Source organism: Corvus kubaryi, unplaced genomic scaffold (assembly GCF_017639235.1).
Source record: "Corvus kubaryi isolate FWS band 111438036 unplaced genomic scaffold, C.kubaryi_AGA036_p1.0 37284, whole genome shotgun sequence".
NCBI classification, from domain to species: Eukaryota; Metazoa; Chordata; class Aves; order Passeriformes; family Corvidae; genus Corvus; species Corvus kubaryi.
In genome coordinates, this window is record NW_024581088.1 from 4,049,754 (window position 1) to 4,065,062 (window position 15,309).

The 15,309-nt window shown below is 50.5% G+C and overlaps 1 protein-coding gene across 5 annotated transcripts in view; it reads left to right on the forward strand.

Moving 5' to 3' along the window:
- The window catches only part of CAMKK1 (calcium/calmodulin dependent protein kinase kinase 1), a 94,506-nt gene that overhangs the window by 49,222 nt on the left and 29,975 nt on the right, over positions 1-15,309 (forward strand). For all 5 annotated transcript variants that reach the window (XM_042025960.1, XM_042025959.1, XM_042025958.1 and 2 more), the window contains exons 4-9: positions 552-605; positions 7,773-7,824; positions 8,383-8,516; positions 9,105-9,141; positions 11,407-11,428; positions 13,375-13,463. In XM_042025960.1, the coding sequence (XP_041881894.1) occupies positions 552-605; positions 7,773-7,824; positions 8,383-8,516; positions 9,105-9,141; positions 11,407-11,428; positions 13,375-13,463 (388 nt within the window). The remainder of the gene's footprint in view (positions 1-551; positions 606-7,772; positions 7,825-8,382; positions 8,517-9,104; positions 9,142-11,406; positions 11,429-13,374; positions 13,464-15,309) is intronic.

Consider the following 15,309-nt stretch of genomic DNA (forward strand, 5'->3'; position numbering starts at 1 on the left):
CATGGAACTTTGACAAAACAGCAGTTTGGATGGGGCTTGGCTTCAGGCTGTCCCTGGAGCTGTGGATACAGCAGCAGTTCATCTGCCTGGGCAACATGTGGCAGGTGGAAGGCAGGTCATCACTGAAGTCCATTTGCTATCAAGAAAGGGAGAGGTCTTGTGCTGAAAATGGTCTTGTAGTAGAACAGGAAAGGTGTTCATGTAGAATATCCAAATTTGCACCAAAAAAATATGCTTGAAAATTTTTCTCTCTGCTCCCCACCGATGTCTGAGTTCAGACAGACATGGTGGCTTTGGCTCAGGGCTGGAGATGATGGGCTAGCACTTAGCTCCTCCAGACATTGATAATCCTCCAGTGCCCCATGGCTGCAACAGAGCTGCCAAAGTGTACAACCTCGCTGTAGGGCTACATCACCTGCAGACTGCTCAGGGGTCAGCATGGCCTGGGGCCTTGGAGGTGTTTTTATCCCAGCTGTGGTCTACCAGCCTTGAGCAGCAAGAAGATGAGGTGAAGCTGCTGAACTGACTGTGCAATTCCTGTTTATTTTTAGGGTTCCTACGGCGTTGTGAAACTGGCCTACAACGAGAACGATGACAAGTATTATGTAAGTGTGTCTCTCCTCTGCTCCTCTTTGCTGCTGCTGTTGCCTCCCTGAGAGCTGGGTCCTCTCCACCTGGCTGCTCTCAGCATGTGCACTTCTGGTTTGGGTGGCTTGCAAGGAGCTGAAGCTCCCGCTGGGCACGGAGCCGCTGCGCGCGGGAGGGGACTGGGTGGGTGCCTTATGTAACAGGCAGGCTGCAGAAGCATGTTGCTGATTTGCCTTGGCATTTTCTAGCTATGAAGCAGGTCACCTGAAATTAGAGGCATGTGGGTGGTGGTATTCAGCACCTGCTGTGCTTTGGAAGCCTGGCCTGGAATGAGCAGGTGTTTTGTAAGGAAATGGGGGCGTTTCTCAGGAAAATGCTGAACAGTGTGGTGTGGCTGGGCAGTGCCAGGCTCCCTGCATCTTACCCCCTTGGGGGGTGCCTGGGGGACACTGAGCGAGGCTCACTGTCAGGGCATGAGGTGTAGGGTGCAAGACAGAAGGCAAATCTTGGGTTTTAATGAAGCCAGAGTTGGAGAGTTTCATATTTTAAAAGGCTGCTTATGCTGAAGGCTCCTGTTCTGTGCCTCCTCTTTCAGAGGCAGGTGAATCCCAACCATCTCAGCCGGGATTCCTGCAAAATCTGCCTGCAGATGTGCTCATGTCCCTGGGCTTGCCCTGTGGCTTCTTTTGTTCAGGCTGAAAGCAGGAGCTGGAAGGAAGGAAAACTGCCTTGCTATGTGTGGCTGTGCCTGGAGGCTTCTGGAAAGAGCTTCCAGCTGTTTCTGATGGATCCCAGAGCAGGAATCTGCTGAGCAGAGCTGCGTGGTTGCAGTGCTGTTGAACCTGAACCCGACACAGCCCTGCCAGAGCTACTGCTCCACACTGCATTTGGTGAGAGGGTCTGGCTGTTGCTCCTGCATGGGGATGAAAATGGGCCCATCAGAGCGCCCAGACAGTCTCATGAGCTGCTGCTTGTCCCTGCTGGCCGTGGGACAATGGGGAATAAGATACGTTGTGGAACGCAAAGCATGCTCATTCCCCACTGCTCCCCAGATAGGTTTTCCTCCCTGACTCCTGGATTTACAAGTGACACACCAGGTTGAAAGGGTCAGGTGGGAATTGTATGCCCGTGGGTATTCCTTAGCCTTTCCGTGCTTCCAGCGGGCATGAAACTGCAGCAGGAATGTCTTGAAATGAGGGATGGAAGAGATGAGACAAAAATCTGGACAAGGTGGCCTGGAGCTGGCCAAGGAAAGGAGTCACAATTCTTTCCATCTCCCGTCCTTTCCAAGCTGACTCACAGCCACACCGGAGCTGTTTCCAATGGCTCCCTTTCTCTGCTGCCCTCCAAATCCTCCCTGCCATGCCCTGCAGCAGGATGGTTTGTTCTGCAGAGTGATGGTGCCAGCCCTGGCTTCCCTGATCCATCTGTCCCACCAGCACAGGCATGCCAGGGCCAGTAGCACGGAGTGGGAATGCATCACATCCGTAAATCATGTTTGTTTCCAGCTGAAAATATTTTTCCTTTGAAAATTGTAATCCTTACATTTTGGCACTGCCCTTTTGTTCATTTGAGCTGCCCCCGTGGGCAGGGCAGCGGTCACAGCTCGGCAGGGGAGAGCTGGGCTTAGGATAGCATTGCCTGCTGCGTTCCTGTCCCTGTTTTGGATACAGATGAGCTCCATGGATGTAGATTTAGCTGGTCAAATAAAAACCAAAAGTGAAAGCCTGTGTGCAGGTTAGCCTGGTGTGTGTTAGTTAATCCCCATTTAATCTTGGTTTCTAATCTAAGCAAACACTTTAAAGGTGCTGCAGCCTGGGAGGGGCTCTGTGCCTGGGGGCTGTTTGAGCCTCACCTGAAGCCAGGCAGGGCATGCAGACCCCTTTAGTGCCAGCATTGCAGGGATGTGCTCTTTGCTTCACCCCATCCTCTTTTTGGGGCTGAGCTGGATCCCAGCTGGGATCCTGGGGCTGTGGAGGTGGTCCTGGGAGGTGTATGGAGAGATGGGCCCAGGGCAGTGCCTGCTGTGCGTGGTCGTGGTGGTGTCTGTGCAGGAGAGGAGGGGGCAGGCGGCTGCACTGCTGGGAAAGGCAGTGACCTCTGAACTCTGTCCCATGTCCTTGTTCCCCTCGTGGCTGGGGCAGTGGGAGATGTCCCCTTCTCCAGCTTCAGTCCCATGCCTGGCACCCCTCACCCTCCCCACTACCCGCGCTTTTCCGGGAGGGCAAGCCGTGATGGAGACACCTCTGCTTTTCCAAGGCATTAAACCAGCTCAGGAGCTGGCAGACTTTTCAAAGCTTCAGAGAAACAGTGCCAATTGCATAACTGGCTAATGGTGGCTTAGCTCCCCACCTGCCTGCTGTACCTGACCCTCGAGCTCTCCCAGAGCTGAGACGACTTCCATCCTGCCCTGCTTATCCTTCCCATCCCGGGCTGTTCCTCAGCAGTGCACCCCGACCCCTGAGGGTACCTAATGCCTCTTACCAGCAGTTAATAGAAGCAATTGTGATTCTAACAGTGGGGAAGGGCCTTTTCTGTGTGTTTGTTTTCCCCCAGATTTAGCTATGGAGGGTGTTTTTTGACTCCGTGGTGAAAAGCAGTAAGAAGTTAATTGGAGAAAATCAGCCCTTGGTTGGCCTTTAGTGAGCAAGGCCAGGGTGGACAGGGCTTGGAGCACTCTGGTCTAGTGGAAGGTGTCCTTGCCCATGGCAGGGAGTTGGAACTGATGATCTTTAAGGTCCCTTCCAACCCAAAGCATTCAATGACACGCTGTTTCTGTAACTGATTTACATTTGCAGTGGTTTAGCATGAGGCCAGGGTGTTGCTGCCCTTGTTATTGTCTTTAAGCTAGTGTGCTGCAATAACAAGGACCAAAATTGTAAGGAAATAAGAAAAAAAAATATTTTGGGGCCTAATTCAGAGTGTGGCTACTGATTCTTGCTGAGGTGTGGGACCCTTTGCTAGCTCCCTTCAAAAAGGCAGAGTTTATAGGGACCAAGGACTGAGTATAGCTCCTGTTGAAGCAAGAGGAAAGATTGCTTCTGCTTTAATGAGTTTCAGATCTGGCCTAGAATTAGGAAAAACTCTCAAGAAAAAAATTCAATCACCACATTTGGGAAAAAATGTAGATGGATTGTATTTACTTTGTGGGTTTTTTACCTTCCATTAAAGACGAGGGAGTGCTTCTAAGAGCTTTGCCCTTGGTTGCTGTGAGCACCCACAGTGCCTGGGAGGGCTGTAAAAGTGTCCTGGCTCACATCAGTGGATGCAGGGAATGTGTTAGACCACGGAAACTGGAATTTCTGCACCAGGTATGTGACCACATGCTCCCTCCAAGGACGAGACCCTGCTGGAAAGCAGAGCTGGCTGCCAGAGCAGAGGACCCTGCTGCTCCTGGGGCACACAAAGCTGTTACAGCAGCTTCTGTGGAGCTCTGCCAAGGAACCCTTTACACTGGAAAGGTTTCAGTGTCTCAGTTTGAAGGAGATGCTTTGACGATGACTAGGGGAAAAAACAAAGGCCAAGTTCTGTGAAAAAGCAGCAAATAAAAAGCAAAGGCAGATGTGTCCTGGCAGAGATCTAGATTGGAATCATTGTGCTGATGGAATTTGATTCTTTGATGCCTCAGGTCATGTCTTCCTCCTATTTTCAATTTCTAAATCATCTTGCAAAGAAAAGTGGTTATGATGGGCATTTTTTATGCTACTGCTGGAATAAGGCAATAGCGTTTAGGTTGTCAGTGGATTTTTCTTTTTTTCATCCTTCTTTTTTAATCTTGTTTCCTAAGAAACAAGATTTGTGTGATTGTGGTCTCTGCCTCTGTTTGTACCTAACAATCTTTGCAAGGAGGGCTGTTTCCTACCCAGTCTCAGTGATGGGGAGAAATTCCTTCCAAGTTTATAGAAGCAGTGGCTGAACAAAGGGCTGCTGCTGAGACGGTGGCCAGCAACAAGCCTTGAACTTTCCAGCCCCTGGAGAATCCACTTTGGTTGCCATCCAGGCGGAAAGGGAAGGCACAGCTCCTGTGTTTCCCATCCTCTTGCTCACATAACAGCTGCTGAACCACTGCCAGCTGCACTCCAGAGCAGTGAGGAGCAGGGAAGTGCTCTCTGGCTTGCTCTAACACCCCGTGCTGAGGGCTTGTGAGGGGCTGGGTCACCTGGGATAACAACAGGATCCTTGGGAGGCAGCTGGGGACAGGCGAGCTCCAGGACAGCATCCCTGCTCTGGTGGCATGGCATGGATGGGGCACAGCCTGGTGATGCAATTCTGCTGATGGGACTAAAGGTTACAAATGCAGGAGCAGGATTTTAAGGCTGTGGCAGCTAATCCTGCCTGGTTTAGGATTTTCTTTCTGTTCATAACACTCCTCTCTCCGAGCAGAGCTTCCCTCTCAGCTGCTTTGTCTGAGGGATGTTGTTGTTAGGCAGGACAGGTGAAGAAGGGCTGGAAACACTCTCTGGTCTGTTCAGCATTCCCACAGTGTGCCCTCATGCACTGGTAGAGGATTTAGGTGGTTAGTAGGGACGTCTGAGCAGCATCCCACTCCCCTGGGAGCTGCAGGTAGGGACTGTGCACAGGCTTCTGCCCTTGCACTACAAGTCTCTCCCTTAGCATATAAAATGACATTCTAAGCGCTGTGAGAGCATCACCAAGGACAGGTGATAGATTCCCTTGGCTCAATCATTTTGTCACCCTTCCCTCCCAAAACAAATGGCCATTTTGCCTTTGTCATTACCCGCAGCTTGTGGTCTCGCTGTTGTGAAAGCTGCTGTGTCACAGGCATTCCTCCTCTCCATAAGCTTGGGATCTCCTTTCCCTCACGCAGCTTCCCTGTGGTTTCCAGCTGTAAGGCTGATAGGAAGAGAGCAGTAAACTTAGATAATAAACATACATCAGAGAAAAGCACACAGTTCCTGCTGCTTCTCAAAGGGAAATGTCAAGACCCACGTCCACATCTGAAGGAGGATGTGTGGAGGAAATCTCCAGGCTCCCTTTTCCCGAGAAGATTGAAGCAACACTCGCCTGTGCAAAGGGAAAATCCCTCAGCTTGGCTCTGAGCTGGTTCTTTATCAGAAAGGCATTATCTGGGTAATTAGCTCTGCCTGTGAGTACAAATGTCTCTGGCTCTGTCATGCATGTGAGCCCAGAAGGAGCGGTTTTCTGAAGCATCCCTGAGATGCTCCCACTACAGCAGCCACAATTCAGGAGGAAGCCTGGTCCTACCAGCTCACTGTAATTAAAGTGAGGCTTCACAGCCACGTGCCCTCCTCTCTGCTCTTGTGATAATTAAGTGGTTCTGGCCTGTTGCTTTTTGTCCCTGATTGAGTTTGCCAGTGCAGTGGGACAGGTCCTCTCTTTTGTCCCAGCCCTGCTTGTGCAGTAGCAGATACTGGTGCTTCAAAACTGGTATAAGCATATCCTGGTGCTTCTTTCCCAGCAGTAGTGGTGGTTTGCAATCAACTCACCTACGATGCAGTAGCCCCCCATTGCCCCTCAAGCGTCCTTCAAGGAGTTTGGGTGACAGCAGTAGCTCCTGTTCCCCCCATTTCTGTCCCCAAGAGCAAGTCTTGTCTTAGCTATTGCTCCTCTCTGTGCCTTCCTGCTCCCTCCAGCTTCTCCTGGGGAGGACTGTCCTGATGTGAGCATGGCTGGTGGTGATGGTTCGGTTTCTTAGGCTGAGGCCCTCAAGCAGCAAATTGAGCTGAGCTTTCAGCAGCAAATTGCATCTTCTGTTTTTTCCTTTTTCTAAAGCTCCTTGCCAGAAGGCAGCGAGGACTCAAGATGGGATTGGAGCAAGAGAAGCCTTCTCCTCCTGGGTTGGCAATGGTTGAAAGAGAAATGGATGTACTGATTCCTTTGATTTTTCTCATAAATTTTCATTATGCAGAGATAAAAGTGGGGAGCGTAGGAAGTCCTCCAGGCTTGGTCCTGGCCGTATTTGGAGGTGGCTGTGCACATCTTGGATCCTCTTTCAGCAGACCATGAGTCACTTGGCTGCCTGTATTGGACACAGAGCTGTGCTAAGTCAGAGATAAGCACTTCTGAGTCTGTCTCTCAACACCATCATTTCCAACAGTTGGTTTGGAGCTGTCAGGCAGGATTGAGACACTGCACAGTGTCTCTTGTCAATTACACGGGTGCAAATCCAGAGGATTTCACTGGATCAGTACCAAAAATAACAATCCTTTCAGCGAGCCATGAACCTGTCTGCAGTGGGAGCACTAATGGGAGGTGGGGATGCTTGGACGTGTGGTGCCATCATTGCCAGGAAAAGCACTTGGGAAGGAGCTCACTGAAATGGGTTTGGTGACCTGTTCCTGGTATGTGTGCTGAAAAGAGGTAGTGGGCAGAGACCCTGCCTCTGTGGTATTAATGCAGAATTCCTGGACGTTTGACTGTGTCCTGCAGGACTCCTTGGTTAGTTGGATTTTGTAGGGATCACTCCAGTGTGAATTACATATTGGATGCTTTATTAATAGGAGTAACTGCTTAGGCTAGGGGAAGGAGCGAGTGACCATCCCAGCTTCTGGAAGCACAGACTTTTTTCCTAAGCAAATTGTGCCATGCGCTGGTTTCTCATTAAGTATTCATCTGCTGGGCCACTCAGGGGCTTTGAGTAGCCCTCCAAAAGGTTATTAATGCACAGAGCAGATGGAAGCACAAAGACTGTTTATTAAATTCAGACTGCCTTTTGCCACTATGCTAATGCCAGCTGCATGGCAGGAAGAATTACCCTGCCCCTTTCCCATGCCTCAGCTGCCTGGGTTCAGTTTCCTACTTATACCCCCTGACAAGACAAAACATAAGATGAAGCAGCCTTGAAGTGGCTCTGACCTGAAGCATGGCCATAACATCATCCAAAACAGTGGGTCAGCCAGAGGCACCCACCTCTTCCCTCAAGCTTCTGCCCCAAGTGCAGAAATTGGGCTCCTTTTTCTTTGTCCATTTGAAAATAAGTCAAAACCTTTCATGGTGAAAAATGAACAGAACAGATGGTTAGCAGTGCTTTTAGGAAAGCCTGGGTCAGGCTCTGTCTGTTGTGGCCACCACTAACCAGGAGCCTTCTCTGGGCTGAGGAGCAGCCCTGAGCCAGTCCCTGGTGCCCAGCATACTCCCAGGTCACAGCAATCAGCTCTCTGGCTTATGTTCAGTTTTAACACTGCTTTTTCTTCTTCCTCCAGGCTATGAAAGTCCTCTCCAAAAAGAAGCTCTTGAAGCAGTATGGATTTCCACGTGGGTATCTCACATTTAGAGGTCTGCCTGTTGTCCTCCCTCAGCCCAATCTCTCTGTAGAAACATTGTCTGCAAGGACTGCAGAACTTGGCCTCCTATGAAAGCTGCCCATGTAGTTGGGAGCTGGTTAAAATGCAGTGGGTGGTGAGGGGGCAGATACAGCCACAGAGAAATTCAACACACTCAGTAATGAGATTCCTGGCTCTGATTTTTGTGAATCTCTTTGAAGTGGTGACTCTTCCATGTTCACCATTTATGAAGCCTAATTAAGCACTGGAAGTTAAGCAAGGTAGTCCCCCTCCTTTCAGAGTCTCTTCTACCCCTGGGATAGCACCTGGGTCCAGGCTGGGCCGTGGGATGCCCCAGACCCATCTGGGCAGCTGGGAGCAGCTGGTCTGAATGGGACTTGGAGATCTCAGTTCCATGTGGGAGACTGCAATGCTTTGGGATGAGAACAAGGTGATGAGATCTTCCAGAACAGCTGGAGGTATCTGCAGAGGGGCCAGTGGCTGCTCATCCTGTGTGCAGGAATTCCTCACTGTCCTCTCACACTTGCAGGTCGGCCTCCTCCCAGAGGGTCAAAAGCATCCTCTGGAGAGCAGCCCAAACCCATGGCACCCCTGGACAGAGTCTATCAGGAAATAGCCATCCTAAAGAAGCTGGACCACATCAATATCGTTAAGCTGATAGAGGTGAGCTGCTTCTCCACCCTAAGCTATGCTGAAACAAGTCTGGTTTGTATTGCAAAAAGAGGATTTTTCTTCAGCTGCTCCTACTTCAGCCAGAATTGGTTTAAAATAGATGCTGAGAAATTCAGGCTGGTGATTCCAAGCAAAGTCATACTGATTGTGTAGGACAAACTGCACACTCAACCTGGGCTCTGGGCTGGTGCCCAGGAGAAGGCAGCTCACTTTGCTGGTAGAAATAGCAGTGAGCTTTGATCATTGAAACTTGTGGGCAGACAAGCCTGGGAAGGTGCACAAGTGCAAGGCTTTGGTGCCATTCTCATTATTGACTGAGGTCAGGTTAGGACAAGCAGTGCCTTTATTGGTAGGCTGTTTCTCCAAATACAGGCAGAAGCCCAGATTTTTCTGAAGACAGGGAAATCTGTGTCCTTCAAAACCCTACTCTCTGCAGGACTCTCTAAATATTAGCCTAAGCTGTTCTCAGTGCTCTGCAGCTCAGCACAGTGTACTGGGAGTGTTACTTGCTTAAAAATCTTTTTTCCTGCTGTTTTTCACTTTTTTCCTCTTCCCGCTTATTTCTCTGTTATCTCTCAGGTCCTTGATGATCCTGCAGAGGACAACTTGTACATGGGTATGTGAGTCTCATAAGCTAACAGAACCATCTGGGCTTAGGCCTAGTGATGCAAGTGACACGTACCAGGACTCGGGGTCAATACGGGAGGAAACTTGTGCCAACTTCAGCAGACTTATTTTTTTCTGTGAAGTTAAAACGCCAGTAAATGCAGCTGGGATGGAAAGGCCCCGTGCAGTAGGGTAAGGCAACCTTGTGTCAGTACAGCTGTGCACATCTCTTTGCCATGGGGACACTAAAAAGACCTGACAGCTGCTCTGCCCTCCCCTCTCTGGAGCTGATTCCGGTCCCAGAGCCAGGAGGGAAGGGAAGGGTGCAGGATGGTTTCCTTGTCCTCCTGCTATGAGACTTCTGTAGGCTGTGGATAGTGGTAGTGACTCCAGAATCACTCCAGTCCTGTCTGGGGCTGTTCCCTGTGGCCCCTGCAGAGCCACTGACCACCCTGCTGAGCCTCAGCACCTCCTAAGGGAGCAGCACTCCTGCCTTTGGTGGGGAAGCCATGCCTGACTGGGTGTTTATGTAGAGGGCGAGGGAATTCCACTCATTTTGTCTTCCTCTCCTCCAAACCCTGAAAGTGCCAGCCACAACCTAACTCCCATTTGGGTAAAACATTGAGAGACAGGCCTGGGAGGCCCTGAGGTGCCCTCTGAGATAGGCCAGAGGAGGGGCTGGCTGACCCTTTTACATCTGTGCTTCCCTGAACTGTTTCCTGATGAAGCAGGTTCAAAGGCTGCTCCTCATGAAATAATTATGGGACACTTTTGAAGCTGCCGTGAAGGAGGACTCTGCCTAGCAAATGAAGCAATTTGCCTTTGAAAGAGCATTTTTCCCTCTGGGCTGAAGCTCCAGTGGCATCTGGCAGCATCTCAAAGTGATGGCACTCGTGGTGGGGAGGGTGCTTGAGGCTGTTGTTTGAAGACCTGAACTCCTGGGGATGGAGGAAAGGGGAGAGATGAAGTAGAAAGCTGCAGAGGGAAAAAACCTGCCAAACCTAAACCAAGCTCTACCTGTGGAGCAAGAGAACTGTCCCAGCAATAGCAGCAGGACAGGTGGGGTATCTCCTGGTCCCAATGGAGGTTGTGCTGGTCCCTGAGTGATGAGCAGTGGCCATGTCCCTGTTGTCCATATTCCATCACCCCTTTCCTCTGTCTGGGATCCCATGAGTAGTTCAGGCTCATCAAGCTCCTGCCTTTGCAGTACCCTTGGCAGAAGGAGAAGCTGTGGATGCTCAGTGTTGCTCAGGACTGAACTTCCTGCAAGTGGGTTTGCTCCTTCCTGCTGCTGACCCAGCTGATGATAGCTGCACCTTTCTCCTTCCCAAAGTGCCCCCCAGTGCAAAGCAGGTCTAGAGGAAGTGCAGTTTGCTCTCTGCCCATGACTGCTGGGATCAGGCACTGCTGTGAACACTTGGCTGTGTGGTCACTGGGAAGGGGTCTGGGATGGGATGTGAGCAAGCTTTGAGGAACCTGCAGAGGTAGAGGGTGGTTGGATAAGGAAATGCTTCCACGAGCTGCAGCTTCTTCCACCTGGAGGGCAAGACGAGCCAATTCAGGCTGCCCTGTTGTGTTTGTACCTTCAGAGGGTCCCACTCCTCTGGTGCTCTGGGGAGGGGATCTGCTCAGATTTTTTGAGAAGTGCAAAAAATCCCCATATAATTCATGGGGAGAGAGCTGTCCTACTCTACATAAAAGCAGATCCTTCTCCTGTTTGCAGAACAGGGCAGAGCAGAAGAACGCTTTCCCCCAACCCCCTAATCAGACACACAAACGCATGTGCTCTGCAAACCTCAACTCACACCAGCAAATCCTCTTTAGTTGCTCCCGCCAGGGAGTGTTTGGCTCTGACAGAGCTGTAGCTGTGCTGCTGATTGACACAGCAGAAATGGAGCAGCATGTTCTTACAGCATCTCCTTCACTATCAGCAATTTAGCAGAAATATCACACCAAACACCCTCCCTTGGAGGTACAACAGGGCTCAAATCAACGAGGGCTGACACCCAGAGCAGCAGCACCGTGGCTGATAAATTAGCACCCGCTGTCTCCCTGTATGGAGCTGGCGGGGAGGGGGATATTTCTCTGTGCTGAAGAGATGAATATTTTCATTTTGCATCCTCTGGTGTCCTTGTCATGGGTGAGGGAAGAGAAATGAGTGGAGATAAATTGATTTTGCAGGTATGGGAATGGATGTGTTTTTGTAGGTGATGAATAACAAACAAGCCTGGGCTGCTCTTCTCATTCATTCATGGTTTATTTCCTTTTCTTGCAGTGTTTGACCTCATGAGGAAAGGGTAAGTAGCCCTCCTGGGATCCCTTCTGTTGAAAGTTTTGGTGTTCATCATCAGCTTCCTGTGTGAAATGGAGGTTTGGTACGTCCAGAGGGGCAAACCCTGTCTGCAGGGGAGGCAAAACCCAGCTGGAGTTGTCTTTGCGCTGCTACAGCCTGGAATGATGTGGTGAATAGAAATGTGCTGGGAGAACACGTCCTGGTGCCAGACTCTGATCTGGAAAACGAATTTTATGACAATTCCTTATCAGGTGCCTAGAAGAAGAGGTTTGAATAGGAATATTCTGCTGGGTTCCAGCCACATTGTGGCTTCCTCTGACACAAGGGGTGTGTGGTTGCTTCAAGATTTACTTGCCACCTGCTGCCTTATTTTGCCGTCAGCAGTAACCTCTCATGGGAGGCTGTTCTGTTGGCACATTTCTTTTGCGTAGTAGAAGAAGGGATATGGTGGTGAGACGTTCCTCACCGGCCTTTGCTACACCTGCACTGATTCTGCAGCTCTGCAGTCCCAGTGAGGTCATGATTGCTGTGTCCAGGATGGAGGAGATACCCAAAGGGGTTATTTTCCTCTCTGGCCCCATGAACAAGCTGCCAGCTCCAGTGGGTTGCTGGCAAGAGGCTCCCCAGTCTCCCTGGTGATCAGGCTGATGCCTGTCTTGTAGCTGGGGGAGGTCCTGTAAACAGCTGAGGCCAGGGAACCTGTGGCTCATCCAAGTGCAGCCTGGCTGCCTCTGGCAGGAGGCAATTAGACTCCATTAGTGACTCTGCCAGCCCTCACATTATTTCTGTCAGCACTCACACTTTCCCCCTGGTTTCAGCAACAGAAAAATGTGCATAAAAGAGGGAGGGAAGGCAGTGGCAGGAAAATGCAAGTGGGAGATGAAGGTCATCAATCAGATGGGCAGCAAGGGAGAAGAGGGAAATACTGCAGGGAGGATTTGCTGCTGGGTGCTGAGGGGAAGAATCACAGAGCCTGCTTTTGGCAATGGGCTGTTCTCTGCCAGGGTTTGGCTTGCCAGGATGATGTCCCAGGAGCACTCACTCAAATCCAGCTCCAGTCAGTGGACGTATGTCCAAATGCAAAGCCAAGCTGCTGAGCACAGGCAGGATTAGCCCCCAGGGCAACAAAGTCCTTAGCCCCAGCCATTCATCCACAGGGGAACAGGAGATTCTGACTAGCTCTTACAGCCTCTTTGCCCTCAGCTTTCAGCAGGCACAGGCAGAAGAGAGGCTTTTAGAGGAGACTGTGCATCCCTCAGCAGTGGTGGCATTCAAAGGAAAGGAAAGGAGAAGCTGACCAGGTAACCTTGGCTGTTCAGGGCTGAATGGCTGAGCTCTGGTGGTGGCTGAACCCTGAGCAGCTAAATAGGCTTTCAAAGCAGTTTAGCACAATGCACTGAAAATATTTCCATTTAACCTTTGAGCTAGTGGTTCATGTCTAGACTCTGCCTCAGTGTAGACCAGCTGCACAATGATATTGCACCAGGACTGAGCCCCAGCAGGCAGGACATCCAGTGCACAGCAACAGGCACTGGCCCCGCTGCTGCCTGGGATCTCATGGGAATGCTGGTGCTCACAGCCATCAGCAGCTTTAGCAGGAAACCAAAGGCCAGGTCCAGCTTTGTTCTTCTCCCATTAGGACTGTCAGTGAATAGTGTTTGTCTTATTTTGTGCAGACATCAGCAGTTAATCCTGATGATTATGAGGGCTCTGTGGCTCGTGCTGGCTCAGGGACTATGCAATACCACCCATCACTAGCCAGGCTCAGTAACCAAAGCATCACCACGTCCAGAAAGGATGGACACGCCTCCATCCTGTGTCACAGCACCCAGAGCCTTTCGGGAGCCTGGCCCTCAGTGCTGGGCCGTGGTGATGGAGAACATACTCCTGCAGCAAGGGGTGCTGCTGCCATGCTGCAAAGCACTGAGCTGCTGTCCCTCTTCCCCACAGGCCTGTCATGGAGGTGCCCAGTGAGCAGCCCTTCAGCGAGGAGCAGGCTCGGCTCTACTTCCGAGACATCGTGCTGGGCATCGAGTACTGTGAGTACCCCAGCACTGGCAGTGCTTTGCAGAGGCTGTGCCTCAGCCCCTGCACAGCTGGGGAGGGGCATCTCGACACTGGGGGGGTGTTGGACGAGCCAGAGGTCCCCTTGGATTGCCTGTGATGGGGTTGCTGTTGAGGTGGCCCCACTCAGCTCAGGTTTACCCAGTAAGTGTCACAGAACCCTTAGAAAGGACGTTAGGGAAATAGTGCCTCTCTTTTTTCTTCCATTTCTTTTTGGAGACTGTCTTTGAAGGCAATAGCAGAGCCAGGAAGTGGGTGTTTACAGTCTCATGGACTGAGTCAGTCAAGGAACAAATCCCTGTCTCCAGCTTTGCAGGGCAAGCACTGGCCATGGCAGAGCTGGTGAGCAGCACGGGGAGGGTGTCTGTCCTTGTCCACTCCCTTTGCAGAATCCATCTGAGTGGCTCCCTGTCACTCAGGGCTGTGGGTGATGAGAGTCCAGCACTGCTGTGCCCTCCCAGCGAGGTGGTGGATCAAGTGTGTTCCCAGGCTCTGCCCAGACTCCAGAGCAGGGTTCCTCTTTGTAGCCTGATTGAGTATCATCACCTTTTTTGGTGACACCTTGTCCCCATGTGGCTGAGGCCAGATTCGCTGCTGGGTGCCTGTTCTGCAGAGTATGGGGAGGTCACAATAGGTCTGTGAATGACAGCAGGGATTTTTCTGACCCCATTGTCATTGACACGTCCCTGCTGGCATGAACCTGGCAGGAGTGAGCAAAGAGGGGTCCCTGAGTTAAAGATGACAGGTGGAATGGTCTTAACTGAAAGCAGTTACTGTTTCTGTACCTCAGCTGCTGGTGAGCTGAGCTTGGCTCTGTGCCTGTTTGGTCCTGGTGTCCTCCTTGCAAAGAGCCTCTGTGAGTTTGGTGCTCTCACCACTGACTGCTTCCTCTGTACACTGATACACTCAAGAATTGCCTGTGGTGAATTCGGGGAGAAAGAGGCAGCACAGCTTTTGCAGAGACCATTCCCACCTTGCAGGTGGGATTGTTTTCCAGAGGAGACAGCAATATGTAGATAAGGGGATCCTGTTATTACATTGTGTTTCAATTGCCAGACAGCTTTTGATTAGATCCATTAACAGTAGCTCATAAAGCAGCTCCTAAGTCTCTTGGGTTGGATGGGCTCTTGTGGATTAATAACTAGACAATCAGGAAAGTGGAATTCAGCTTTCACAACAGAGAAAAGTCACTAGTACAGTTAAACAGGAATCCATAATGTCGGCTGGGTTGTTCAGTGTATTCCTAAATGACCAGAAAAAGAGTAGAGGACAGTAAGAGAGTTTGATGATGGCACTGAGTTATTCAGGATAGTCATTGTTAGAAGTGACTGGGAAGACTGGCAGGAAAATGCCATGAGAGCAAGTGATGGCATGATAAAATGACAGATAAAAATTCATGTTGCTGACTGCAGGGTAATGCATGAGGGGAAGAAACAACACTGAAAATACGTGCAATGTGATGGGCTCTAAACTATCTCTTCTCACTCAGGCATTATTCTGGATAGTTCTCTTGAAAATGCCAGCCCATTACTTAGTGACATGTAACAAGGGTAACAAGATTTGGGGAGTTATTTGGAATGAAAGAAAGAAGAAAGTAGAAAATGTTCTTATGCAGTTATTTGGATCTCTAAGAGCTCTTAGGTACAGACAAGGAGTATCCTGAGTATTATGTGCAACTTGGCTCAGCCTGTCTTAGAAACAGCTCCCTAGAACTGAGGCCCAAGAGGGATGATCAGGATGGTCCTGGAATATCTTATGTACAGAGATATGACCAAAGCTCTTAAGACTGGAAAATTATCTTGGGGAGGGGTGCTATGGCAG